The sequence below is a fragment of the Rhizophagus irregularis genome, chromosome 12, assembly GCF_026210795.1.
Source record: "Rhizophagus irregularis chromosome 12, complete sequence".
Classification (NCBI taxonomy): Eukaryota; Fungi; Glomeromycota; class Glomeromycetes; order Glomerales; family Glomeraceae; genus Rhizophagus; species Rhizophagus irregularis.
In genome coordinates, this window is record NC_089440.1 from 1,878,209 (window position 1) to 1,905,166 (window position 26,958).

General features: G+C 26.7%; 6 protein-coding genes across 6 annotated transcripts; 3 read left to right on the top strand and 3 right to left on the bottom strand.

The window, feature by feature from the left end:
* Window positions 1-28: 28 nt before the first annotated feature.
* Window positions 29-2,197, bottom strand: OCT59_003979 (uncharacterized protein; the record flags this gene model as incomplete). The annotated part of the gene is made up of 8 exons (XM_066147983.1): window positions 29-1,077; window positions 1,162-1,215; window positions 1,288-1,341; window positions 1,396-1,454; window positions 1,523-1,536; window positions 1,601-1,665; window positions 1,765-2,040; window positions 2,113-2,197. The coding sequence occupies 8 exons, from the start codon at window positions 2,195-2,197 to the stop codon at window positions 986-988; spliced, it is 699 nt and encodes a 232-aa protein (XP_065996627.1). The 3' UTR covers window positions 29-985.
* Window positions 2,198-3,632: 1,435 nt separating this feature from the next.
* OCT59_003980 (uncharacterized protein) lies at window positions 3,633-5,078 on the top strand (the record flags this gene model as incomplete). The annotated part of the gene is made up of 4 exons (XM_066147984.1): window positions 3,633-3,663; window positions 3,890-4,133; window positions 4,258-4,928; window positions 5,017-5,078. 4 exons carry the CDS (start codon window positions 3,633-3,635, stop codon window positions 5,076-5,078), a joined length of 1,008 nt encoding a protein of 335 aa, XP_065996628.1.
* A 7,892-nt stretch (window positions 5,079-12,970) lies between these two features.
* Window positions 12,971-14,477, top strand: OCT59_003981 (uncharacterized protein). Its single transcript, XM_025314784.2, has one exon. It carries the CDS (start codon window positions 13,345-13,347, stop codon window positions 14,380-14,382), a length of 1,038 nt encoding a protein of 345 aa, XP_025184285.1. The 5' UTR covers window positions 12,971-13,344; the 3' UTR covers window positions 14,383-14,477.
* A 3,269-nt stretch (window positions 14,478-17,746) lies between these two features.
* Window positions 17,747-19,242, bottom strand: OCT59_003982 (uncharacterized protein; the record flags this gene model as incomplete). Its single annotated transcript, XM_066147985.1, has 4 exons — window positions 19,117-19,242; window positions 18,402-19,048; window positions 18,160-18,331; window positions 17,747-18,096 (listed from the first exon to the last, which is right to left on the bottom strand). The coding sequence occupies exons 1-4, from the start codon at window positions 19,229-19,231 to the stop codon at window positions 17,747-17,749; spliced, it is 1,284 nt and encodes a 427-aa protein (XP_065996629.1). The 5' UTR covers window positions 19,232-19,242.
* Window positions 19,243-19,363: 121 nt separating this feature from the next.
* On the bottom strand, window positions 19,364-21,046 carry OCT59_003983 (uncharacterized protein; the record flags this gene model as incomplete). The annotated part of the gene is made up of 5 exons (XM_025309097.2): window positions 19,364-20,171; window positions 20,244-20,474; window positions 20,564-20,685; window positions 20,757-20,870; window positions 20,947-21,046. The coding sequence occupies 5 exons, from the start codon at window positions 21,044-21,046 to the stop codon at window positions 20,064-20,066; spliced, it is 675 nt and encodes a 224-aa protein (XP_025184283.2). The 3' UTR covers window positions 19,364-20,063.
* A 155-nt stretch (window positions 21,047-21,201) lies between these two features.
* Window positions 21,202-23,263, top strand: OCT59_003984 (uncharacterized protein). Its single transcript, XM_025330119.2, has 8 exons — window positions 21,202-21,317; window positions 21,433-21,507; window positions 21,581-21,650; window positions 21,719-21,824; window positions 21,892-21,990; window positions 22,074-22,172; window positions 22,239-22,319; window positions 22,402-23,263. Exons 1-8 carry the CDS (start codon window positions 21,269-21,271, stop codon window positions 23,008-23,010), a joined length of 1,188 nt encoding a protein of 395 aa, XP_025184282.1. The 5' UTR covers window positions 21,202-21,268; the 3' UTR covers window positions 23,011-23,263.
* The last annotated feature ends 3,695 nt before the right edge of the window (window positions 23,264-26,958 follow it).

Genomic DNA, 26,958 nt, shown 5'->3' on the forward strand with positions numbered 1-26,958 from the left:
TTTGGTTTTTATTTGTTTTATTTTTCTCATCAATGTAATATTTTACTAATTTTTTTTTATTACCGGATAAAATCAAAGTATGTGAAAAATAACAATGGATAATTTAATTATTATAAGAGAAATATTCATTTTTAATAAAATACCTCTTAGTGACAACTTTATGTTTATGCCCTATTGCAAAGAGAAAATCTGTTAAATAAATTATCTTACGACTCATTGATCGCACCATAATGGATATTTTTCGACCATCTCTCAACACAGCTTCTTCCTCTTTTGTATTTAAATCTATATTTACAAAATGCCATAATATTAAGAGTTGTTTTGTTGGAAAGAAATTTCTCCCCGGTCACTTCAAATTGCATTTGATTTATTTGAAGCGGGATAAAAATTTTCTGTGAGGAAGATAAGCATTTTACGTATCTCTTAGACGAGTATATTTCAAATATATCCGTTAAATCTCTAGTTAAATAAAGAAGATAAAAGATTTTGTATAAATTAGAGTGGAATGTTTTAGAGATGGAAAGTGCATTACAATCGCGGCATTCAATTTATTCATGCGTTTAATATTTTCCTTTGGTGGCAAAGTAATGATCATAAGAAATTGAACTGTTCAAATTAAACAAAACACAACATCTCTTTAGTATTTTTCAACATTTTTAACATTTTTGAATTCATGAGTCATATATATAATCATTTCCTTTTCTTTTTCTATTGAATTTCTGAAATCAGATACCCGAGATTTATCCTTTTCACCTTGATGAAGAGACCTATATATATTCTACTATGAACAATGTACGCTGATTGAAAAAAATAAATATGAAGTTCAAAAGTTCAAAAGTTTTCTGCAAGATTAAACATTTATTCAATATTAAGTCTATCTCAAAGATACTGTAAATGTGATTTAATTAAATTCTCAATTAATAAAGATGAGAGAATAATAGCGGAAATGAGAGATATTGATTTATTATCATGATTGTTGCTAACTTCAACATTTATTAGACTCGTTTTCTTGCTTTTCTAGCATTTCTTCCATAATCTCGATCACGTGTTTAGCGGTTCCATAACTTGACTGAAACCCTTTATAAAATTGTAATAAAATCAAAAAAAAAAATAGTTAAAAAAACGCTATCAAAAGTAAAAGGAAAGTACATAATACTTCACCTCCATGAACATAATTATGACAAATGAGAATTTTTTTATCAAACTTTTCAGAAGCTAAATAAAAAAAAAAACCGAGATAAATGCATAGCATAACATAGTTTTACTCTTTCAAGAAAATATACACACTTATCCATTCGCCCTCGACCCTTGTACCACTTTTGCGGCAAGGTCGGAGTCCGACTGCGTTCCTCTTGATGGTTAGTTGAGTTTAGCCCGGTGGCAAGAGATCCGGACGAGTAGCAAGACATCGTTGAATAATTGCTTCAGCTATGTTATCATCAACATCTGTTGAACTAAAATTTGAATTTAATTTATACTTAAATATATTTTGAGCCTTTCAAATAAATATTAATTATCTTACTAGTTATGTTCATTCTATAATCAGAAAAATAAATTATAAATTTCTGAAAAGTTTCAAAAGACAAAAACAAACACCTACAAAAGTCCCTCCTAGAACTACTTCTCCATTTTCGCGTGGTATCACATATGTCATATTATCACTCCCTTTTTTGAAATTATGTATTAGAGAATATATATGCTGTATAAATTTAAATTTGACCTTAAGGAAAAAAAAAAAGAACGATGAGGAAATTTCACACAAACATGTATTACTACTTCCAGCACAATGTCTGAAAAAAGCCCAATTTACGTATTCTTGAGGCAATTGTACAATTACAGTTTGACCTCTTGCTGGGTAAACTTCGGGATCTTCTACACATCCTAATGTTCCAGCATGAATGCCTGAACAATTGATTACAACATCGGTGTCACTTTCGATACACTCATTTAAATGGGATAAACTAACGTGTTGCGTAGTACCACCCAAAGAAATAAAAGTATTAAGAAGGTAATTAAGATAGGCTGATGGATTAATAGTAACTAGAGATTAGTTTTCGATTAATAAAAATCCTAGAAATTAGGTTTATGTTAATAAAAAGTTGTTTTTTTTACGCGTTAAATTATCTGTTTTATAGGTGACACCACACTCAATCCCAGTTGGGAGCTCTTCTTTATTTAAATTTCGGAACTGTTTCATAATAAATAAATTTTAAATCATGATTTTTAATTACAGATTTGTTTGCCTCGGGATATAATGTCTTGAATCAAAGGTCAGAGAATTCTTGCGAAAATTGTTCCCAATAGTCAATTCCATCAATAATCATAATTCCCGTTTTATCTTGCTCTGTCTTGGCAAGTCTCCAAAAATAATTAAATGTTTCCTTATCATATTCTTTAGATAATCATAACACCAGTCCCAAAATGATGGTATAAATGAAGTTTATCTCATACCTTCTAATATCATCCTCCGTAGCGTAATTCCTCCAATATGCACCAGACCTATAACAAAACTATATCTTCTATAGTTGGGTGCCAAAACTCTTCATATGCCGAAACTTATTGACCATATACTGAAAATAGTTCAGCTTTTAGTTTATATAGTTGCCAAATCTGAAAACCTAAACCCATTGCTAATATCCTAAGCCATTTCCAAAATCCTAATTTTACTGAAAATTTAACCTAAATCTAGATTTAGTAATGGTCTAATAGTTTAGGATTTCGGCAATAGTTTCGGCAATTGCATATGTCGAAATGTTTCGGCACCCAACTATAATATTAACCTTTAAAGAATTCCAATATGGTATAAAACATTCACAACATACCAAGGACTTGTGTATTCGCCTGATAAATCTTCTGGAAAATGGTTTGCAACCAAATGAACTTTAATTTCCTTTTCTTGTTGTAAAAGCAAAGTTGCCGTGGATAATCCTGAAACGCCTGCATAGTATTGGATTGATTTTTTAAGTCAGAGAGCAGAAAATTAAGGCGTTTAAATATTCTTTCCCACCTGCGCCAACCACAACGACACGTTTATTAACCATCGTTTTTGTCAAAGACCAGGATAAAAATGTTCTCTGCTTCAATAAACTATTGTTGCAAAACGCTTATGCTCATCAACTTGAATTTAAATCAGTCTATTATTGGTAAAGATAGGAAACAAGATTTGAACCGATAAGCTATATTTGGCATTTATAAAGTGCTTATATTCATGAAATATTCCCACCGAGATTCTGTTTAGGTTTATGAACCATTTCACAACGTTAGGGGGCGGTAGTGTAATGAGATATATCGATTATGTTTTATCCCAATTCAGTAACAATTAGTTTTCTCACACATCGCCCCATGACTATTAATTTAGAAACAATGAGCAATGGGTTGACCCTTCGGAATTTACGAAAATCCAAAATATCGAATTTTCTAAAAATAAAACAGCTTATTGGAAAGATGGGCATTTGATAGGCTGGAATGCAGGAAAAAACAAATGGGATCGCAGGTTAAGCTGGTATCTCAATATTGTGAAAAATATTTAACTTCACATTTCCTTAAATCGGTAAAGAGCCTTTTTTTTTTTTGACCGAAAATCATTCTTATCTATATATAGTGTCGTTCATTTCACCCTTTAATTTAGGAACATGATATTTCCAAAATCAATCCGTCAAAACGGTTGGTTTATGGAATAACGCGTGATCATGAAACGCAAGATTATGCAGTAATTGAAAAATTAGAAGTACGATGCTCCTTATGCAACCGAGAATGGATGTCCTCCCGTTGGTGCCGGGGCTGTTATTCAGATCATTTCGAATCTGAATTTAAAAATTGGACAAGTGACGATACTGATATTGAACCTTTATTCGTGAAGTATAAACAAGCGCCGAATTTCCCGAGCAAGTCTTAGAATGGATCCCCGAGTCTCACCTTACAAAATTTACGGAGATTGGTCAAGGTGGATATGGTACTGTTTCTAAGGCTTATTGGGAAAAAGGACGTATTTATAAGCGTGACTTTATTGAAAATAAATGGGAAAGAAGTGGACCAATGTGGGTCGCTTTGAAAAGTATAGATGAAGAGGAAGGAAGTACTGCTGCTTTTCTTAAAGAGGCCAAAGCTATGAACAGATGTCTAAAGAATGATATGTACTTTTTAGATTTTTTATGGAATCTCACGACTTCCTGACACAAGTAAGTACCTAATTGTCATGAGATATTTCGAGGAAGGTGATTAACGAAAATACATTTACTCCAATTCTGTAACCAATAGCCGGGTAAATCGTATTGATAGACTTTGGAGCATTGCAATTGACCTTCGTACCCTACATCGGGCAGACCTCGTGCATCGGGATCTACACAGCGGAAAAGTGCTTTTTGGAAGTGATAGACGTAGCTTCATTGCTGACTTTGGGTTAGCATGTAAAGATGGCCAAGCTCAAGAGGATGATTCTAAGGGTGTCTTGCCGTACGTTGCACCGGAGGTACTTTGCCGTCAACCTTACACGAGAGCCGCGGATGTTTATAGTTTCGGCATCATAATGTGGGAGTTTACCTCTTATCAATCTCCTTTTGGTACTATAGAACATAATTGTGATTTAGCAATAACGATTCATGGTGGTTTGAGACCAAAAGTGATTAAAGATACACCGGGTTGCTACGTTCGATTGATGAAACAATGTTGGGATTCTAAACTAGCTAACCGTCCCACAGCTCACTCTTTGGCCGATACTTTAGAAAAATGGCTCCAAATTATTTGTGGAAAATGTGAAACAAAATGCGATGACAAAGACATATGGGATCAATTTAATTTAGCCGAACAGAAAAGACAAAAAAATCCATCTCTTATTAAACCATATTCAGAAGAATTACATCCTTCTGTATCTTTAACTAGTCGTATTCTCCCGAAGATTTATCTTCCAATTCAAATGACCTCTGAAGAAAGTAAGTTAATTTTTTTTTTTACTGTTAAACTTATGATTAACGAGCAATAATAAATCAAATTCATATTATAATTAAGAATTCACGATAGATGAATTTCTAAAAGATTATGAGAATAATATCGATGAGAATAATATATCGATGTTAAGTTAAATAAGTTGATTTAATTGTTTTAATAATTTTTTATAATTAAGACACGTTTTATCAAAATGTCCAATATGTTTATTTATCTTTTTTCTTTTTTTTCTTTTTCTTTTTTCTTTTTTCTTTTCTTTTCTTTTTTTGTTAAGTTCTTGTTCTTATGCTGTTAAAATTGACATATGAATATTTTTTTTCTTATATATATATATATTTCTTTCTTTTTTCCCTGTCAATTGTATATTTTTTTTTACGAATTATTATTTTTATATACTAAAATTATGTATTAAGTCTTTTGAATAATTTCTATTGCAATTTACGAGTTGTTCGTTCTAATGCTTCTTTACATCGAATTTTTAACAGGTTGTATTATTATTTTAGATGACCATTAATCTATTTACAAGTTTACAATTATAACATTATTAATGCTGGTGAATGTAATGATCAAAACCAAATATAATTCTGCCCAGTGTTGCGAGTATTCCCTCATTTTCGGTAATATGAATATATATAAATGAGAACATTTTATGAAAAATTTTAAAAAAACTGATTTATGGATGGATGGTATTTTTATCTTAATTTCTAGAATTTTTGAAAACTAAAATCATTTAGGTAATCCATTTGTCCGAAAAAAAAAAAGATGCGAATTTATTCATTAATTTCATAAAAAAAAAATTGTAAATTATCATGAATTCTGATACTCTTTTTATTGTATAATTATTAATTACTATATCCTCAATCAAACTTGTTTCTTAATATAATATTTATTTGTCTTTCAACCTTTTAATTTAAAAGTTTCTAAACTTTATATTACTGGTGACCGTTTATATTCCTAAAACAGAAGTTCCGGTACTTGTACCAAATAATGTTCTATTCACATGCAAACAAGGAAAATATCCGATCCAGATTGTATTAATATCTATCTTTCATAGTCCACAATATACATGGGGTTCAAGCCATACCGAAATATTACATCAATTCGGCGTAATACTATTTAACATAAAAATTTGGTGTAATAAATCTCACCATTACGTCGCCTAAATGCCGAATCATCTGGAATAATTACGTTCCCATATATAAGTCTACAAGTCCCAAAGCCCAATCAAAAGATATGACAGTCAGTCTCACTACAAACACGGCGATTTACAAGGGTAGTTGGTGTATTCAAGTTCCCGTTCAATAAAATAAAAACAATACAATTAACTTGTTTTAAAAAGCATTTTCCTATTTAACGCTTGCTATGTCTTGTAGTTAGTATTGAGTGTCTTTTTTGTAAATCACCAGCCGAAAATCGAAAATCTAAAATTTTTTGAGTGGCTCCCCAAAAGCTAATATCACAAATGATAGGTATATTGGTACAGTTTATCTTACCACGATACTTAATAACATTGAGGTTGAGGTATTATCAAAAGTGGTAAAAATGACAATTTGTTTTATCAGACAATTACGATCACGTGCTGTAAATCGAGCGAGAGACACTTACATCCTAGAACCAAGATAGACTAAAATATGCATTCGTACATATTAATGCAAGAAGTTTAAAATAATCAAATCAAAAATATAACTATACATAGTCAACCGCCATGATATACAGTATACTGGCATTTTACCGATTTATCGATTTCATATCTCTGGGGAAATGAGTTGACTCCTTATTCCAGATTTTCTTAACAACAGGCAGGCAGTGCTTACATATGCTTTTTCTGCGACGCAAAAAAAAAAATCAATACTTCTGCATTACATCTTTTCAATCTTTTAATCACATCACATCACATTAGAATATATTATCAAATTTTTTATAATTGATCCATTACAGTTATATTAAAAAATATATGGAGCAGCAAATAATCTTTGAAAGATCGAGCACGCACATACCTACATATTATATAATATTTTATTGAAAGATCCGATACAATATTATTGAATTTCTTAAATTGGAATTTTTTTTGCTGCATTTCCATTTCTTTTCACATCTTAGTTTCTTATAATTCTGCACTTTTATAATCAATTACAATTTATTTCATTGATAATTACGTAATTATGTTGTCTTATTTCTGGATAATACATAAATTCGTTCATCAGTATATTAAAAAAAGAAAGTTTTTATTTATGCGAAAAAAAATGACTAACAGGGTTTTGCATTAAGTCATAATAAATTTCCATTTAAAGGATTTTAAACTACAGTAAGTCTTTTTGTTTATACCTTTTAACCTTTAAGAAAACCGGTTGACAAACTCCAACCAACAAATGTGATTTTGTTTGTGACGACACAGCTTCACGGTAAAAGGTCGACTTAGAGAACCAGTGTCTCTTCTCCTGAGAAGATGAAAGAGAATTCAGCACCCTGACAATTCGAGAATTACATAACCCATCTAGCAACCTGGGGACGCGATCTACCGATCAGAACTCGTGTAATCACGACAGAAACACAAGAAATGATATCATCTTGCATGAACTGCTGCCTGATTATGAAACGCAGAACTCCCGAGATGCGCCCTCGCTTCTGCATCTACTGAAGAATAAATAATGAGACAAACAGTAATATTTATGTGATTAATAGCTTTTTCGAAATTTACTTATGCTTTCATGCGATAATCTATGATCCTGATGATGTAATATACATATGGTCGCGCATAGAAAATTGCATGAAACGCGGAGGGAGTGTATGAGGGAATGTATGAGGGAGTGTATGAGGGAGTGTATGAGGGAGTGTATGAGGGAGTGTATGAGGGATTGTATGAGGGATTGTATACTAGAAAGCCATGATAAATTACTTTTATCATCGGAAAATCTTTATTATGCCACAGTAATCGTAAAGCTGAAGAGTGGGCAAAATCGAGAGAGTCTCAATGTTTCATATTAAGATTAATGTAGCCAAAGAATCAATCACTAAGTCGTTAAAGGGAAAATCGAAAAAAACGAACCGAAAAAAAAAGAAAAAGAATAAAAATTAAACACTACTGTGCAAATAATTAAATATAATCATTACGTAAAAAAATCAAAATAATATAAATTACCAATAATACCATATTCATGATTGATAATATCAAATCGTGATTGATAATGATATCTACAGTATTCTTTAATATCTAAATATTCTAAAAAATTTTAAATGTTAAAAAAGGATAATTTGGAAAAGTACATTATTTCTCTTTGTTTTAGATAATATTCATATGATGATAATATTAACTTCTTATTATACTTTTCCTATTATACTTTTTAATTAAATAATATGTCAACTTTACCTCGTAATTTTGTTTAAAGTGAAAATAGAAAGAATAGAAAGAATCAAAGAAAAATGAGAAAATCTTAGAGAGATACCGATGATCGCATGCAAATAGTTGCAATCTATATGAATCATATAATTGGAATTATAGATTATCGAATTTCCATAATAATGGTAGTGTCCTCTTTTTTACATTCACTGTTTTGTTTCTCAAAATGACAGTAGAAGAGTTTTTTGAACGAATGAAATTAATGTTTTCTCAATAAAATGGAATTAAAAAACGACACAATAATCTATTGACTAAAAATACATGAATGTAAAGTTGAAAAAATAATAAATAATATCAATAAACAAATGTTGTGAATGTTGTGAAAGTGAAATTAAATGAATGCAAAAATAGTGAATTTATAATTATATCAAAGATTATTTATTAGGGGTTCACTATCGAATACTCATATTTTATAAAAAGTTAAAATGATGTTACAATTTCTGTATAAAAAAAAATAATTGGGGAAAAAAAAAATTTCGAATATAATCTCATGACATTTATGATGTAATTGATTTGTTAATCATATCTATTTTAATGCCTAAATTGGAGAATCATGTGATTTAATAATGACAATGGGACAAATGATTTTTAAATAACCCCATGCTTATACTGTACAGAATGCATTTTAATAACAAGCCTTAAATTAGAAGTATTGTATTTAAAAATATGATCTAATATTTCAAAATATTTCAAAATATCGTTATTTTTTTTTGTTTGTTTGTTTATATTTTGAATATATATTTCGTTATTATAAATAAATAAACAAAAAAAAAAAAAAAATCAACCTATTAATAAAAAATTATGATAATTTCGGCCAGAATTTTTTTTAAAAAAAAATCGTAATTTTAAGAATACAAATGTACTACAAATTTTTTTTTCTTGATAATCTTTTTTGATTATGCAATAACAAATTAGGAAACATTTTGGCACAAAAAAAAAAATAAAAAATAAAAAATAAAAAAAATAAATAAATAAAATAAAAATAAAATCTTATTTTATCGATTGTTACACACTTTACACGAAAAAAGAAAAATAAAAAAAATTTAAAAATAAAATAAAATAAAATAAAATTATTTAACGTTACAAATTTTAAAATTCAAAAAATCCTTTACGTGCGTGCGCCTTAATTGTGCTTATTTCTAAATTTGGGATTATTGTCCGTGATGAAATAACTCACAGATATTTCTCTCTTCCCTTTTTTTTCCCTCGTGATATATCATCTTCAAACTTTAAAAGAACTTTGGTCTATCCCTTGTCTGACTAATGAATGCTTTTTATTAACCAAAAAAATAAAGAAAGAAAAATAAAAAGCCTAAACCTTAATTTTTTTACAATAAAATATGTTTCACAACGGCTGACATGTTTCAAATAACGAATGTGTTACTTATATGTTATCTTATAACCTAAAAAATTAAATTAAACCTTTTTTAATAATAAAAAGAATTGAGATAATTGATTGGATAAAAATTCTTTGGCTGCCTAGCCAGCTTGGCCGAACTGGCGTAAAAATTGATCATTGTATTAAAAGAAAAAAAATGTTTTAACATGTGAAAGAATTTATAATTCATTGCATTGCATATAAAGAAAATTTCTTTCTTTTTGAACAATTAAAAATAAATTTTAAATAGTTTCGAAGGTACTTAATCTCACATACATAATAAGTTTATAAATTCACGTGATAATATTTTTTTTTTTTTAAAAAAAAAAGAGAACTTTACTTACCAAATAGGAATTTATTCAGTGGGGATAATTTTTTTAGTGGGGTAGGTACATTCATAGAATACACTTTAGTACTTTTTAACTAAAAATTGAATAATGATGATTGGTGGGAAGATTGATACCGATTTTATTGAGGAGGTAATCAAAATAGTTTCAAAGAAATAAAAGAAATGAAAAGAAAAAGAAAAGAAAAAGAAAAGAAAGAACGGTGGCTGATTTTCTGGGATAATCTACCGTAGTAATTTTACCACTTTACCAATTTAAAGGAAAAAAAAATAAAGAACAATGAACATAACCGACAATGGGATTATAATATGACGAAATTTTCCACGTAAAGTTTAGTGAAAAAATGAGTAAAAGATTGACCCCAAAATAAGGTTCAAAATTTCCAATAACCATTTTATTGGATATACATTATTAATTATTACATATTTATTATTATTATTATTATTATTATTATTTTTTATACTTGAATAAAAAAAGTAAATTTCTATTAAATCACCTCCACTAAATGAAAAAGAAAAAAGTTTATTATATAATCAAAACGCGCGTCAAAATCATCCGCATCACCCGCATTACATGACATAATTGATAAGGCAAAATTGCATTCTTTATTTTTTTATCATATGAAACTTTTTCACTTATAGAACAATAAGGACTTTTCTTGAAAATTTCTTTGATATTAAAAAGTAAAAAATTATACAAATTAGGAAATATCATTCATTATCTAGGTGGAAAAAATATCGCCTAGAATAATTGATTTTTTTACGTAATAATTGAAATAGCCCAAAATACTAGCCAAAATACCATTTTGCAATTAAGTTTAAACAAAGAATTTTTTTCGCGTTATTTAAAATAAAAATGATTGGTTGAATATAATACAAAAGGTTATAACTGATATTATCATGATAATAACAAATCAAATTATGAGGATCTTTTGTTTACTCAAAGAAAAAATATATTAAATGTTGTGAAATGTTGTGATATTTAATACTATTAATCCTCTTTCCGATTCGATGAAATTTTTTTCAATTGTTTGCTGTAAAAGAAAAATACAATTTTTCTTTGAATATGGAAAATGAAGAAGTGGGGCTGAAACTTATTTACAAACGTACACATGAAAAAAAAAAAGTCTCCTGTTCTTCATTTCTTTTCTCACATAATAATAATAATAATAATAATAATAATAATAATAATAATAATATATTATTATTATGTGAGGTTAAAAAACGTTTGTATTTTTTTTTAGTACACGTTTTTTATTCTATGGTTCTCCAGTTAAAATTTATTCACTCGTGTTCGGCTACGTTTGTGAATAATAATAAATGATCATTCAATTGACAGGTTTGACAACCTGTTTATAATGATCTCATGATATTATATTATCGCCTAGATTTTCCCTGATATTCTGCAAATACTTGATATATTATTATTTTGATGCATGTGTCAAAAAAAAAAATTTTTTTTTTTTTTTTTTCTTTTGAATGATTTCATTGTTTACCCACTTACCTGTTTACCTGTTTATCTCGTTTATAACATGCTGTTCGACAAGTTTGAATTAAAATATTATTCGTCAAGTTTATCAATTTTAAAATCTAATATTAAATAAATAAACATTTACTAGTGTTAACTCCGAAAGATGCTTTATTTAGTAATCAATTAAATAATCAATTATTTTAACGGATTATTCTCAACCTTTTTTTTATAATTTACAATTAATCGATACAAGTATTAGTCTGATTTTTAAGTATAAAGTAAAATAATGTTTCCATTGTGTACGTACAACTTGAAAGTAAACTTATTTATCACACATTTACATATCCAAGGAATGACAAATGATGCAATATTACATTTTTTTCATCGTGTAGGTTATTAGGTAAAAATTATGAGATCTTCATCATAATGAAGACTTTTTTATTTTTTTTTATCATCAAAAGTGGAGAAGAAAATTTTGTGGGGTTTTATTACAGAAAGATAAGAAAGGGGTATTAATTACTTATTATTAATCGTCGTTTATGAACATTACTCCTAATTTTTAACACAATGTTCAGTATTACGAATTATTAAACTATTAAATTCTTATTAATATACTATTAATATACTATTAAATATATTATTAAATATATTATTAAACTTTTATTAAACTTTTATTAAACTTTTGTTAAACTTTTATTAAACTTTTATTAAACTACTATTAAACTACTATTAAACTACTATTAAACTCCAAACTACTATTAATCCAATATTAAACCTTCCATTAAACTATTATTAAACTTTAAATTACTCTCAATTACTCAATTACTCAATCACTCAATCACTCAATCACTCAATTGATTTCAATTTACTCTCATTTACCGACACCTTGGGATTCCATTGTTCTCAGTAAAAAAATCTTTTTTTGGTGAAATCTGTGGCTTATAACAATAGTTTACCAATCTGTATTGTTTCTGGTTTTAGAGTAATGACAGATGTCTAAAATTTCTATTAATCTTAGGTTTATCTTGGTAACTCTACTTTCTATAAACGCTTTTTTTCTATTGTGTAAGATTAACAATGGTGTAACAGATTTACTTTGATGTCTAGATTTAGCGCATCGTCGTTTTTTTTTCTTTTTTTCTTTTCTTTTCAATAAAAAAAACAATGATTATTTTAATATATTTTATTACGCGCTTTTGCATACATAGTGTACATACATACATATTCTACATATCCATATAAAAATTAACTTCCTACTTCTTCTTCTTTTCTTTAAGCTATTTTAACATTACACAACATCATGATGTATGCATTCTTCAAAAAAGTTTCTTGCATGCATTTTTTTTTTCTTTCTCTTCTCTTCTCTCTTTATTAACACCCTCTTCTCCCTCTCTTTAATCACAGTCATTCCTTTCTCTTTTTTTTTTTTTTTTTTTTTAATGTAATGTAATCACACCCATGATTTACCATCAATTACCACTACTATAATATATAAAAAAAAAATTTTTTTTTTTCACATTAACTTTTTTTGAATTTCCCGAAAATAAATAAAATGACCGAATTTTAGACCGATTAAAAAAATTTTTTTTTTTGTACTTCACACATTTCATATAAAAATACTTGGTTGAAAAAGAAAAAAATTCATCTTTACATTTTAATTGTTATCAGTACACGAGGATTTTCATATCCACCCGTTCTCCCTTCTTTACGACCTCCCCCCATTCTCCGTTTCCCTTTTTTTCTCATTTTTTTTTAAATTTTTCATCATCTCTAAAAAAAACAATTATAATAATTTAACAATACTTACAATAATGGGGTCTACAAAGTCTATTAGGTATGAAGTTCTCGTGTATCCAACACCATCCTCTTCCCCCGCTTTTAAAGAGCACCAACATCAACCATCAACCTCTCCCCTTTTGCCTAATGATGTTACTTCCTCCAATCATTCGGCTTCAGCATTATTTGAGACTAAAGTACAAAGGTTCGCGTGTGATAGGGAAAACATGCAACAATATTGGATACCGGAAGGTTTTCACCCGGTTTTAATTCCCCGTGCTTACCTTACAAATAATAGTCTTGTTAATAACAATAATAATAATTCTAGACAACAAACTGGTGATTTTATTCAGTTAAGGTCAAGAATTAATAATAATGATAATATTAATGACATTGAATTAAGAAGAAGAAGAAGAAATGCTAATGATATTTTCTCTTCATGTAATAATAATGGTGGAATTACAAAGAAAAAACGTCGTAGTGATGTTAATAGACGTATTTTAAGTCAATCTTCCCCAACTGTAAATATTAATCATCCCCTTATATATAGACAAAAAGTTAAAGAAAGAATTACCGCTATTCGTAATTCTGCTGTAAAAATATCTTCAAATTCTAGTTTAAAAAATAACAATAGTAACAATATCATCACTGACAAAAGTTCCCCTTCAATTATTATTGGTCAAATGTGGAAAGATGAACCTGAAAATATTAAAAAACATTATGAAAGATTAGCAATTAGAAAGAAGATCGCTCAAGTTTTGGCCTTTGAAAAAAAATTTTCTTCTCTTAATTCTGGTACACGTTCAACTACAATTAATTCACGTCGTCTCCACGTGAACCCTACTACTTGTTCTAATCATAATACTGGTACTTCCTGCCGGTATAACGTCCACAGTAATGCTATAAAAGGAGTGGATGCTGTTGATTGTGATAACGTCGTTCATCATAATGTTGATAGTTCTTCCTCGCCAAACAATTTTAATGATAGCAACAGACCTATGCCGGATTGGATGACACGTTCCGACGATGAAGATGACGAGAATAGTAGTGATATTGATCTAGTTGCTTATTAAAAAACCATAACGAAACGAAAACGAAAACGTACCGCACGTGTTCATTAGTAACAATATGATAAAAATAAAAAAATAAATACTTTAATAGTATTTTTTTTTCACGTTTCGATTCTTATTTCATAACGAAGCATTCATCGAAAAAAAAAACAACGAAAACTTTTTTTTTTTACGCCAAACATTTGTACATATCTTTATATTATTTTCAAAAAAACATTTTTTTATTCTACGTTAGATTTACGTTAGATATAATTATTTTTATTTTATGAATTATTAAAATTTTCGGAAATCGAAAAGAAAAAAAAACGATCCTTTTTTTTGTTAGAGTAACTTTTTTACCTTAAAAAAAATCTTTTCAAGAAAAAAAAAAATTATTAAGGAAATTTTTCCTTTGTACGAAAGAAGTTTATCTTTTTTTGTATTAAAAGGTATCCCTTTTAATTTTTTTCGTTTAATATAGTGCCGCAAAATTATAAAAAAAAAAAAATTATAACCAAGTTTTAACACATATAGATTTTCTTTGTAAATTTTTTATTCGTATATATATAATTTTTCTACATACTCTGTACATAATATAGCTTTTTTTCCTTTTAAACTTTTTTTTTTTCGATTTATTTTTTATATACATAAGTTTCATATATTTTAAAAAAAAAATTTAAATTTTCTTTAAAAAAAAAAAAATCCTCAAGAAAAAAATAATTCTCCCTGTGGGAGGGGGGGAAAAGAAAAAAATAACAAATTTATATCTCAAAAAACAAAATTATTAACAAAAAAATTTTTTTATAAAAAAAAAGAGAAGACGGGAGAGTAAATATTATTACTATTATACAAAAAAAAAAAATTTATTTTCTTATTTTTATTTTTTATTCTTTTATTCTTTATATATTTTTTCTTTTTTCTTTTTTGTGAAAAGAAAATGATTATATATATATATATATATTTTTCCTTTTTTTTCATGTTTTTTTTATATTTTTCTACCCTTTTTTTTATTTTCAATTTTTTTTCGCGAAAAAAAATTATAATTTCGATAATTTTTTTTTTCGTCTTTTTCAAAAAAAAAAAAAGGATTTAGGGATTTTTTTCGAGACACGAAGGAATTTCTTCTTTTTTCTTTTTTTTTTATTATTATGTTTATATATATTATATAAAATTTTTGCTATATATATACTCTGTACATTAAAAAAAAATTATATTATTCTTTTCACATATCCTTTTTTTCTTTTATATATATATATTTTTTTACAAAAAAATTAGAAATTTTTTTTTAAAATTTTTTCTCTGAATTTACAATATTCTCTTTATATATTTTTCTTTTTTTTCTTCTAAACTTAAAAAAAAAAAAATAAAAACCTTACCAAAAAACTCTAAAAAAAAAAACTTGATATTTTTTTTTAAAAGTGATTTTATAAAAATGTAAAATGTTGAATGAATAAGTAAAATCTATAAAAGTACTAAAAAAAAAATTTTTTTTTTTTTTTTTTGTAGACGCGTAACATTGTGTGTAACTTTGTAACTTTATATAATACTTTTTTTTGATTTTCGGGATTGTCGGAAGATCAAAAAAGCGTGAAACTTTTTTTTTTTTATAAAAAGTTAAAACGTTGAAGAACATTTGTTTGTTCCGGAGATCCTAGGAACAATGCGAGAAAAATTTTATTATTTTTTTATAATTTACTAATATTTATTTTAAAATTTTTTTTTTTTTTTTTTTTCTGCGAGATTTTAGAAATCAATTTTCTTTTTCCTGTACAGACAGACAGTACAGTAAGTATTCAATATAATTTCAACGCAAAAAAATTTTTTTTTTTTGAAAATAGCCTTTTCATTTTTATATTAATATCCTATTCTATTTTTTAACATTTTATAACAACCTCCGATAAAAATTATCACGTATGCAGTAGTTCCGCAGTGAAATCTAATTTACAAAGAAAAAAAAAAAATTTAAAAAAAATTTATGCACGCTCCAACGGAAAAAAAAAATTACAGTGATCATGCATATTTAAAATTTTATCTCAATTATTGTTATTAAACATATTATATTGATCGGATAAAATGATTCGGATAAAATGATTCGGAAAAATAGTACATAATAACCGTACAGTCTGTACTGTATGTCGGATGAATCTCATTTTCTTTTTTGTAGATTCGATATTTTCTGTATCAACAAAAGCTGATACTCCTACGCATATACAGTGCATATACTGTGAATTTTATATGCATGTACAGTACTATATTTAAAAAAGTGGATTTTTTGAAGAACGGCCCGTCGCCGAAAATTTGGTCATGTGATTTTTGATTATCATATCAAAAGTATATGGGTATCTGAGAAGAGAGATGGATGACAAATATTTAGCATGGTAGATTATGATTATTTATTTTATTCTAACGCTTATTTGTACGCCGTTTATCAAATATGGACTTTATAAAGTTATTCCCTAGATTTTGACTTGAAAAAGTCAAATAGATAAAAAACTTAAAAGTTGACTGTTTCAAGATATTCCCATTAGATATGCTAAAGCTTAAGATCTTTGATGAAATGACCGTTTTACAGTATATAATTTATATATAAGACAGTGACATTTTCACTTTGATTTAGGCAAAAAACAAGAAAATTAATCAAAAAATAATTTGGTGAATTTTCTTAAATTGAAAACATTTTTTTTTCAAATGATAATGTGAATTACAAAAAGAAAAAATTTTTTGATAATTTATATATATTATAATTTTTTCTTTGTTGACGTGTAAATGTTGTAATGTGTAACTTGCATTTGCATTTGGATTTTTGGGAGATCAAAAAAAGCGTGGACCCTTTTTTTCTCAAAGTTAAACATTTCCATTCGTGCAGGTATTTAAATTTCACTTGTTTTTTAATGTGATTTTAGCTCTGTTAAGAAATTCTTTTATTTTAAATTTTTTTTATTTCCCCTCCCGAACATGCTTCTTTACATTTCGTTTTTTATCACACAGATTAGTGGATCTTAAAAATATATTCCGTTAATTCTGCCGTGAAATTGATTTCATTAATTTTATAATAAAAAATATTTATGAATTTTGTTAAAATAATTAAAGTTGAATTTCTTATTTTCTACGTACCTGCACAAATATTGTATATAAATAAGCGACGATATTAGAAAATTCTGTTCTCAGAATAAGCAGTATTAATAACTTCTTAATTCGATCCAACCTTAACCCAAAGTAATCCTGCATACCCTTATTAAAGAAAGAACAATTGTAAATAATATCTTGAAAAGGTGCACTAACTCTTGTAATTTTTTACATGATACATCTTACATCTTTATTTTATTTTAAAAAAATCTTATTAATAAGCAGTAATATAATTAGTACAAAAATCTAAACTCTCTTTTTATTAGAAATCATATGGATCGACTTTTCTTCCTGGTATAGTACCGCATCCACTACCAGAAACGCCAATACCTGATTTATTTTTATTTTTATCATCCTTCTTTTTAGATTTATTAGTTTGATCCTTTTCAGAAACACGTCGTTCATTTATACCACCTTCGGGTGGTAAATGGAAAGTTTCAATAGTAAATTTTTTACGACGTAATTTAAATCCTAAATTATTACCACCTCCACCTGATAATACTGATAATTTTGCGGATGATGGTACAAGTGAATTAAGTGTCGGTAATTTATGAACATGAAATAATCCATGATATGTTGCACTATAAATTGCATTGGTATTTGCTGGAGATCCTGTAAAAAAAAAATTCAGATTAACTATAGGCACGAATAATATTAAAATAAAATAATAAATACCTGCAAATGATTCAACTTCTACAACAGCATCACACATATGTTCAATTCTTCTTACAAATGATGATGTTTCTGACGATGATGATGTATATAAATAAGCCGGAATTGTAATAACAGCAGCACCAAATGAAAATCTTAGTAAACCACGTAATGTATGCAAGAAAACAAAAAGGTCCTAAAAATTAAATCAAAATCAACTTAATTATTAATTTAATCAAAAATAACCTTAGGATAATTTAACTTACATGTGATGATTTTGATTGCCATGATGGTGAAGCAATTGAATGTATTCCAATTCTAAGAACATTTCTTTCAACATTTAATGATGGTTTTGATAAAGAACTAAAATGATTTTCTTCAATAACTTTACGTATAGTATTCAAGAGAGTATTATAAGGATTAAAATTTTCTATTATTTCATCATTTTTTTCACTTAAATTAATCAATGTCATTAACTTATTTTCCAAAATAATATTTTGAGGTATAGATTTTGTTAAATCAAAAGTTGAACAAAATGGTTTTTCAATATTTTGTTGAGATTTTGTTCCAATAGTATCATTTAAAATTTTATTTTGAATATTGGACTTATTTTTTACGCTTGATTCGAATTTTTTTAATCCTTTATAACGCCATGCTATTATCATCTTCTCTTCTGATTCAGGTGTAATATTTTCATCATCATCATTATTATCATCATTTTCATTCACTAACCAAGGTAATCCCATCATAAAATTTTTTGAATCTTCTTCCTCTAATGTACTAAATAAAACATGATTCTCTGATACAATTCCTTGTACCAGAAAATATTTTAAGAGTAGTTTAGCATATTCCGTATGTCTATCTTCTTTTATTAATAATACACTTCCAATTGGAATACCTCCACCAAGAATATGTTTAAAAAAGGTCAAGGAACAAAAATTAAATCAATATTTTTTTTTTAAAAAAAAAACCAAAGGATATCATCAAGTGATGGTACTCCAGTAGAAATTAATAATTGTCCATTGTATGGTGATAATCGTGTTCCTTGAGGTAGTTTAGTTTGACTTGTCTGAACTCTTTTTTTGAAAGAACTCATCTTTGATAGTTAGAATCGAGAATCGCTTATACAATCAGCTTATATACAATCAGCTTTTTTTTTTGTGTGCTACATCGGATGCATCCGAGGGTGAGAGACTGAGAGTGCGTGACAAATACCAGTGATTTATCATTTCTAAAATTTCGTTTTGTTCTCAAGCATATAAAAAAACGCAAATTCATTTTATAAATAATTACTTAATTAGCCAATATACAATTGTTTATTTAAATTTTTTGGAAGTCATAACATTCATAAAATTATAACGCGTTCGCATTTTTGTTGACAATTTTTTTGAAGGCATAAAATTATAACGCGCTCGTAACGCGTTCCTTATATCTATATCTTAATGTGTAATCATTAGACTAGATATTAAATAATAATGCTCATATACACGGTGAAATTTGATATAACGGAACCATCCGTTCCATTAGTAAAAATTTTAAAAAATTCCATTATATCAAGAGTTCCGGTATATTCGAGAGTGGATTCTCACCAAATATCAATGGATAATAAATAAATTTCATTAAGAATAAGGTGGTATCAACATAAGAATCTAACCACCTACAAATTAATTAGTTTATTATAGATTATAATAATGCGTTCCAAATCAAAATTCCGTTATATCAAGATTTTGCTTATATTCCATTATATCGAGGTTCATTTCACTGTGTAAAAATGCTTACAATTTAAAAAAAATTTTATAAAAATCTTTCTAAACAAATTTCTTGTGATATACATCATTCTAATTTCACGTTATTAATCAGAGTTTAATATTACGATATATATACAAAATATAATATTTAACATAGTGTTTAATAAAATATTTAAATTTTCATGATTCAATTTGATACTCTTCTTTTAATTTATTTGTTATAAATTCACGCATCTTATCAAATATAACACCGGCTGCCGCATTACATAACTCATAACAATTAAAATACTAGTCATATAAAGAAGAAAATATTATTAATTTTTTTATAATACATATAATTTTATTAGGAACATAACTTACTTGATCATCGGTAAATAATCCCAAAGATTCACAAAATAAAAGAGATGAAGTTGTTTTATTAAATGCAAAAGTATGAACAGATTTAATATTTTCCATTTCTTGTAGTGTTGGATCTAATAATATTTGATCATCTTTATTTATAACACAAGAAACTGCTGCAACAATATCTTTCATCGGGATTCCTGCATCTATTAAAGCCATTGTAGTTGCATTTATTGCAGCTGCAATTATCTAGAATCAAAATAAATAAATTAAGAATTAAAAATAATATAAATATTTTTTAAAAAAAATTATAAAAAGTTATTTGTAGTAAAGGATACACTTCCATCATCCACCATCACTTGTGAAACAATTTGAATTTGTGTTCTTGGATGTAGACCTGATTGAACGATACTCTCAAATGTTGAACGTAAAATATATTCATGAGTTTTATCCTTTGTTCCTAATGATTCAATTAAATTAATTAAATTTAAATCAAAAAAAAAAAAAACAATTTTTTTCAATATATTTTACCTGGAGCACCAACTAGAGGTCTAACTACTACATCAATGGTGGCCTTATCCAATTTTTCGTCTCGTAATTTAACTTCGGCAGGGCCGTTAACGGTACAAAGTACTCTACTTTTGCCTAGAAGAATTAACAATTAAGCTTTAGAAAATGTAACCTGTCACGAAAGACTTAATTTTAGTAATAATATAAATACCGAAACTAAAACTAGCGGAACCATCTCTACTAAGAAGGCATGGAGTAATTAAAATTGGACGAATGGTAGAAGAAGAACGTTTATCAGCACGTGTTGCCATATTAAAATATTTCTACATTTAAATTGTAAAAAAAAAGATTTATATACGGTAAACGGTACCTAATAGCGATCAGTCTAGTCAGCTGAATTTATATTTGATCACATGATCGCCGCGGTTACCTTTAATAACTCGGTTCAACCTGTCTCTTCTCACTAACTTCAATAGCGAGTTTCTTTTCCCGTCTCCTCTCTTTTCGCGTCAAATTAGTTGAAATACTGTATAATGTCTTCGAGTTCGAGTCAGCTGCTTCCTCGTATGAAACGTGAACTTGGTAAGTTACAAATTTTATTTTGAAACGCGTAAAACTTCGCGTATTTGTACGTTGAATTTGCGTGTTTATTATTTTCTTTCCACTCTTCCCGCTCATATAATTTTTTTCATTGAAGAAATACTGGAGCGCGATCCTCCGCCGGGAGTTATTTGTTATCCTGTTGACGACAGTTTGTTAAAATTTTGTGCACGTAAGTTTCGTTTGGTATTTTTAACCCTAGAATTTAGTATCCAACAAAAAATAATTATCCTTTAATATAATAGTAATCAAAGGACCAAAAGATACACCATATGAAGATGGTCTATTTAAAGTAGATGTTCAAATTCCATCACGGCAAGTTTATATTTTTTTTAAAAAAAATAATCTTTGGATTTTCCTATTAAATAACTTAAATGATATAGTTATCCTATGGAACCCCCAAAAATGCAATTTATTACTCCAATTTATCATCCAAATGTGGACGATGCTGGAAGAATATGTCTTGATCTGCTTAAAATGCCACCAATGGTAACATTGTTATATATTATGCTTAAGCAAAAAAAAAAAAAGAATTATACATCTTAATTTTTTATAGGGATCATGGAAACCTTCCCTTAATATTTCGACTACCTTGACATCCTTGAGTGTTTTAATGGCAGATCCGAATCCGGATGATCCTCTTTTAGTTGAAATTGTATAATTGAACAAATATCCATTATCGTTGCTTCATTTTCTCATAATCAATCATTACCTTATATTCAATTATTAAATTGATAGGCAAGTGAATTTAAGGAAAATAAATCATTATTCTTACAAAAAGCGAGACAAGCCACATTAAAACATGCTATGGAAGATAAAAAAGCATTAAATCCTGAGGTACTTAATATAATCTTTTTTTATTACTTTTAAATTAAACTAAATAATTTACGTTATATACATAAGAACCTCGTTCAAGAACCTGAACAAGCATCATCGTCATCATCTAACTCTGCGAGTAACGCATCGGTTTGCTCTTTGTTGCCGGTAAACCTTAAAATTTATGTCTCATATACAAAATCATACTTTGATTATCATATTCTTATTTTTATCATACTATTCATTTCAGGACATTCAACAAGAAACTACAACACAATCTCCACAGAACAAAATAGCTTCACAAGAAGCTGAACTTGGTTCAATCTCAAAAAATTCAAATAAAACTGAGGAACGCATTATCACACAAAAAAAAGAAAAGAAAAAAATTTTATCACTTTCCAAGGCTCATTCTAAGATCGAGAAAAAGTTACCATTGGAACAAGCATCAAATCATTCTAAGACCGAGAAAAAGTTACCATTGGAACAAGCATCAAATAATTCTAAGATCAAGAAAAATGCACCATTGGAACAAAATGATTCTAAGATCGAGAAAAATGCACCATTGGCACAAAATGATTCTAAGAAAAATGCACCATTGGAACTAATATCAAACTCTCCTACAAGTGATCCTACTTTTTCGACTTCGATTAAAACTACCACTTTGAACTTGAATAGCTCAAGGTCATTAAAATTATTGCAAGAAGAAAAAGGTAAACAAGTCGAAATTAGGAGACCTTTGGGTGATATAACTAAAAATTCTGTAAATGTGCCATCACTTAATGACCGAGCTGAGAGAAAACGTAAACTTTTACGAAAAAAAAACCCAAATGACACGTCATCAAAAAAGCAAAAGAATTAAAAGCTGGATGATAATTAGCATATTGCTTTTTATGACAAAAAAGTAAGTGTTGAAAGTAGAAAATAATTATATAGAAATCATAGATAATATTTAAAAATAATAAAAAAATAAAAACTTACTTTTTGTCAGGTCATTTATCGTATATGTTGTATATGTTAAAAAAAAAGTGCATGCCTATTACAATGTAATTTTGAAGTCACCAAAATTTGTATCATTTGTATCAGTATAATTATAATGAAAAATAACGTCTATTAATACTATTATTATATGAAATCATTTGTTTTTAAAATGATTCTACGTTTAAAAGTTTATATCGGGCATTCATTTAGGGGTATAATCATATAGTTGTATTAAACCAAATATTCAGTCTTTGTATGTATCAGTGAAGAAACGAGTTTCTATATTAATATTTGCCATGATTGATGTCAAAATAGTATTTCTTATATGATATACAGAGAAAAAATTTTTAAGAAAAATTATTTAAACATTAACAAAAGCATATAAAAATTAATATGTATTGCCTTTTTTCTTTTATTTTTGGCTATTTTTATTCTTATATTTGATTTTTAAATATATTTTATTTTTTGATTTTTGGAATATATTATATTCTTGATCTTACATTCTTGATCTTTAGATAGATGTATTACACTTTTTGGTCTTTTATATATATTGTATTTAATTATATCAGTAAATTTTATCTTTAATATTATGTTTGTATATGTTGTGCCTCAGATCGATTCTTGCCTCAGCTGACAGCTGACGCACCTCAGATTAAAATCGTCACTTGACGCGCCTCATTTGAATCGTATAAATTTAATCTACTATAAATAACCTTTTTTCTATTAGTTAAATTGCCTTCATGTTATAAGTAAATATATTTGTCACAATAATGTATACATATTCTGAAATTTTTATACAATTTTAATTCCTATTAAATATACAATGCAAATATTATTTGGAAAATTTGCATTATAAACACATTTTTAAATGAAGATTTCAAAAGCAAATATGAATCCAATTGATCTAAAATTTTAGGATTGAATATTTGAAAATACAGCAAATAAGTTTTATTAATAATCAAATGTACATTAGATTAGAAAATTTAATGCTTAATTATAATCAATTTTTTATTGTAAAGTGAGGCGCGTCAGGTGGCGATTTTGATCTGAGGTGCGTCAGCTGTCAGCTGAGGCAAGAATCAATCTGAGGCACAACATATACATGTAATATTGTTTTCTTAAATTTTAATATATTATATTTTTTGATTTTTAGTATATCTTTATTTTAAAAATTTTACAAATATATTTTTTGTTAAAATTAGTAAAAAATAAATTATTATACAAATAGCAAAAAATTTAAAATGATTTAAAATTATATGATTTATATATTATATAATATTGGTAATATATTGCTATAGCAATATTTTCAATAAAGATTATATAATAAGAGGCAATATTTATAAAAATTTGATAAAAATTTGATTATATAATTAATTTTTTTAATTTTAATAACTTTATATTTATAATACTACATTTTATTATTAATAATTTAATTTTAATATACATATTTACTAGTTAGATAAATGAATGAAATTTATCAAATAGTATTTGTAATTAAATAAAAATTTTTTTTTTTCTACAGTAAATTTATAAATTTATTAAAATAATAATAGTATAATAAATATATAAAGTAATTAAATATAAAACTATTCTAATATTATTAACTCATAAACTATTTGTTATATTACCAAAATACCTTATATATACATAACAATTTTACTTAATAAGTAAACTATATAAAACAAATCATTTTTTAACTAATAGTTCTATTTTTTTGCAAAGTTATTCACAGAATCTGATAGTTAAATAAATTAAAATAAAATTAATATTAATGATCATAATAGATTTATTTTAAAATATTTTATAAGTTATGAAAAATTTAATTTATTAATTTTTAAAATTCTTTAAAATTTAAAATAAATAATTTATAAAATAATTAATACAATTTCCAAATAAAAAAATTAAATAACTTTAATTATTTGTTAATAAAAAAAATTTTAAACTTAAAGAAAATTTATTTTTTTAATTTTTTTAACTTTACCAAATATAATAAAATAAAATTTACTAATCTTTTTAAATTAATAAAATGGATATAAATTAATAATTGGCAATTATTTTAATTATATTTTTCTTTATTTTTAATAATTGCAGTACATTTATAGATTTATTAAAGTAATAACATATTAAAAAATATACAAAATATAATTATCTATATATTACTCAATCCATAAATCACTCATTATTTACCAAAAAACTTCATGTATATATTGTCAATACCTTATTATCTGTATCTAGTGGACTATAAAACCCATTTTTTTTATTATTAAGAATATAAGATTTTACAATTAAATTATAAATTTTAATAAATATTAAATAATTTATTTACTTCTAAACTATCAAATAAATTTATCAAATAAAATAAGTAATAATAATATTTTTTTTATTTTTATTATATTAAAAATTTGTAAAAATAAGCAATTCTCCTTTTATTTAATTAAAATATATAAATTAAATAATAATAAGAAAACTTTTAAAAACTACTTTTATGAAATTATAAGAAAAGTTAATAAAAAGTAAAAAAAACTTATTTTCAGTTTAAATTTAAATCAATTCTTTAAACTTTAAAATGCATTAATCTTTATTAAAACTGTTTTAATATCAACTACCTCTTACAAGTATAGTTTATAATTATAATAAAAAGTTAACATATAATAAAAGGGTCTGGGTACAAAATCCCGAATGTCAAAATCCCCCGAACCGGGCAGCATTACGCTTAATGCTGGCCAATTTTTCGGGATTTCGTACCACGGGATTTTGACATTCGGGATTTTGTTTGGATCCCATTTATTAATAATATTAATATATATATATCTATATATATTATTCTATTATAGATCTCTCCGGCAATAATTTCTCCGACCATTGTCTCGTCGATAAATGTTTCACCGACAGGGTCATTTCGCAGATTAATGTTTCGTCGATGATTGACAAGGGTTAAAGTTAGAGTTAGAATTAGGGTTAGGATATGGTTAGAATAAGTAGAGCTCATGGGTAGTCTGGGTAAATAAGATGATTTGCAATAATGAATTGTATATTTTTAAATTAGCAATTGTTTTTGATGTCAAATATTTTATCATTTTATTTGAGGTTAGGACGTTATGATATTAATCCTTGATTTAATCATTACGAAAGGTTTATAAAATGGGAATCTATTATTGTTTTTGCATCTCTTATATAATTTGTCCCTTCGTTTGATAATCGAATGTTGCACAAGTTATCAATGTATATAATTTTTATAGAAATCCGGCCCGATTAATAATGGACGAGTTTTCCTTTAAAACAATCCTTTTTGGTAAATAATAGATGAAATCATGAAAGCCAATGAAAAACGTAACTCAATCAACTAATCTACATAAAGTAAGAATTCTTTCTAAAAATAACACATATTATTCTAAAAATGTATTGTAAGAAAAAGAGGATCATCTAATCCTTCTTTCAAGAAGTCTTTCCCGGTTTCATCTCAAAATTCAAACAATAAGCCCGCGGGTGTGGATACCGTATCATACTTGTTTGGGTACATAGAGAATAAGTTTGATATAACTATTATTTATTTCTTTGTCTGAATTATAACCTAGAGCCGGACAAGCGGGGAGCCAAGAAAAAATGGAATGTAATATTTATTGCCGTTTCTTTGTCGATATGCAGTAACCCAGGCTGGTGAGCCAAGAGCTTTTCTGTACGAGATTAAGTATGATATAATTGATGTTGATTATTAATTATTGTTGTTTCTTTGTCCACATGTTCATTGCGAATAAAAACCTAAAGCTGGCTAAGCTGGAGCCAAGAAGGGATCGACAAGTATATAACAATAATGCAGTAATGAATGTAC

Coding starts and splice junctions, on each gene's coding strand:
- OCT59_003981 (XM_025314784.2), top strand. CDS start 13,345: ATGGGGTCTACAAAGTCTATTAGGTATGAAGTTCTCGTGTATCCAACA.
- OCT59_003984 (XM_025330119.2), top strand. CDS start 21,269: ATGTCTTCGAGTTCGAGTCAGCTGCTTCCTCGTATGAAACGTGAACTT. Junction 21,318..21,432: donor TCGTATGAAACGTGAACTTG/GTAAGTTACAAA, acceptor TTTTCATTGAAG/AAATACTGGAGCGCGATCCT. Junction 22,320..22,401: donor CGGTTTGCTCTTTGTTGCCG/GTAAACCTTAAA, acceptor TATTCATTTCAG/GACATTCAACAAGAAACTAC.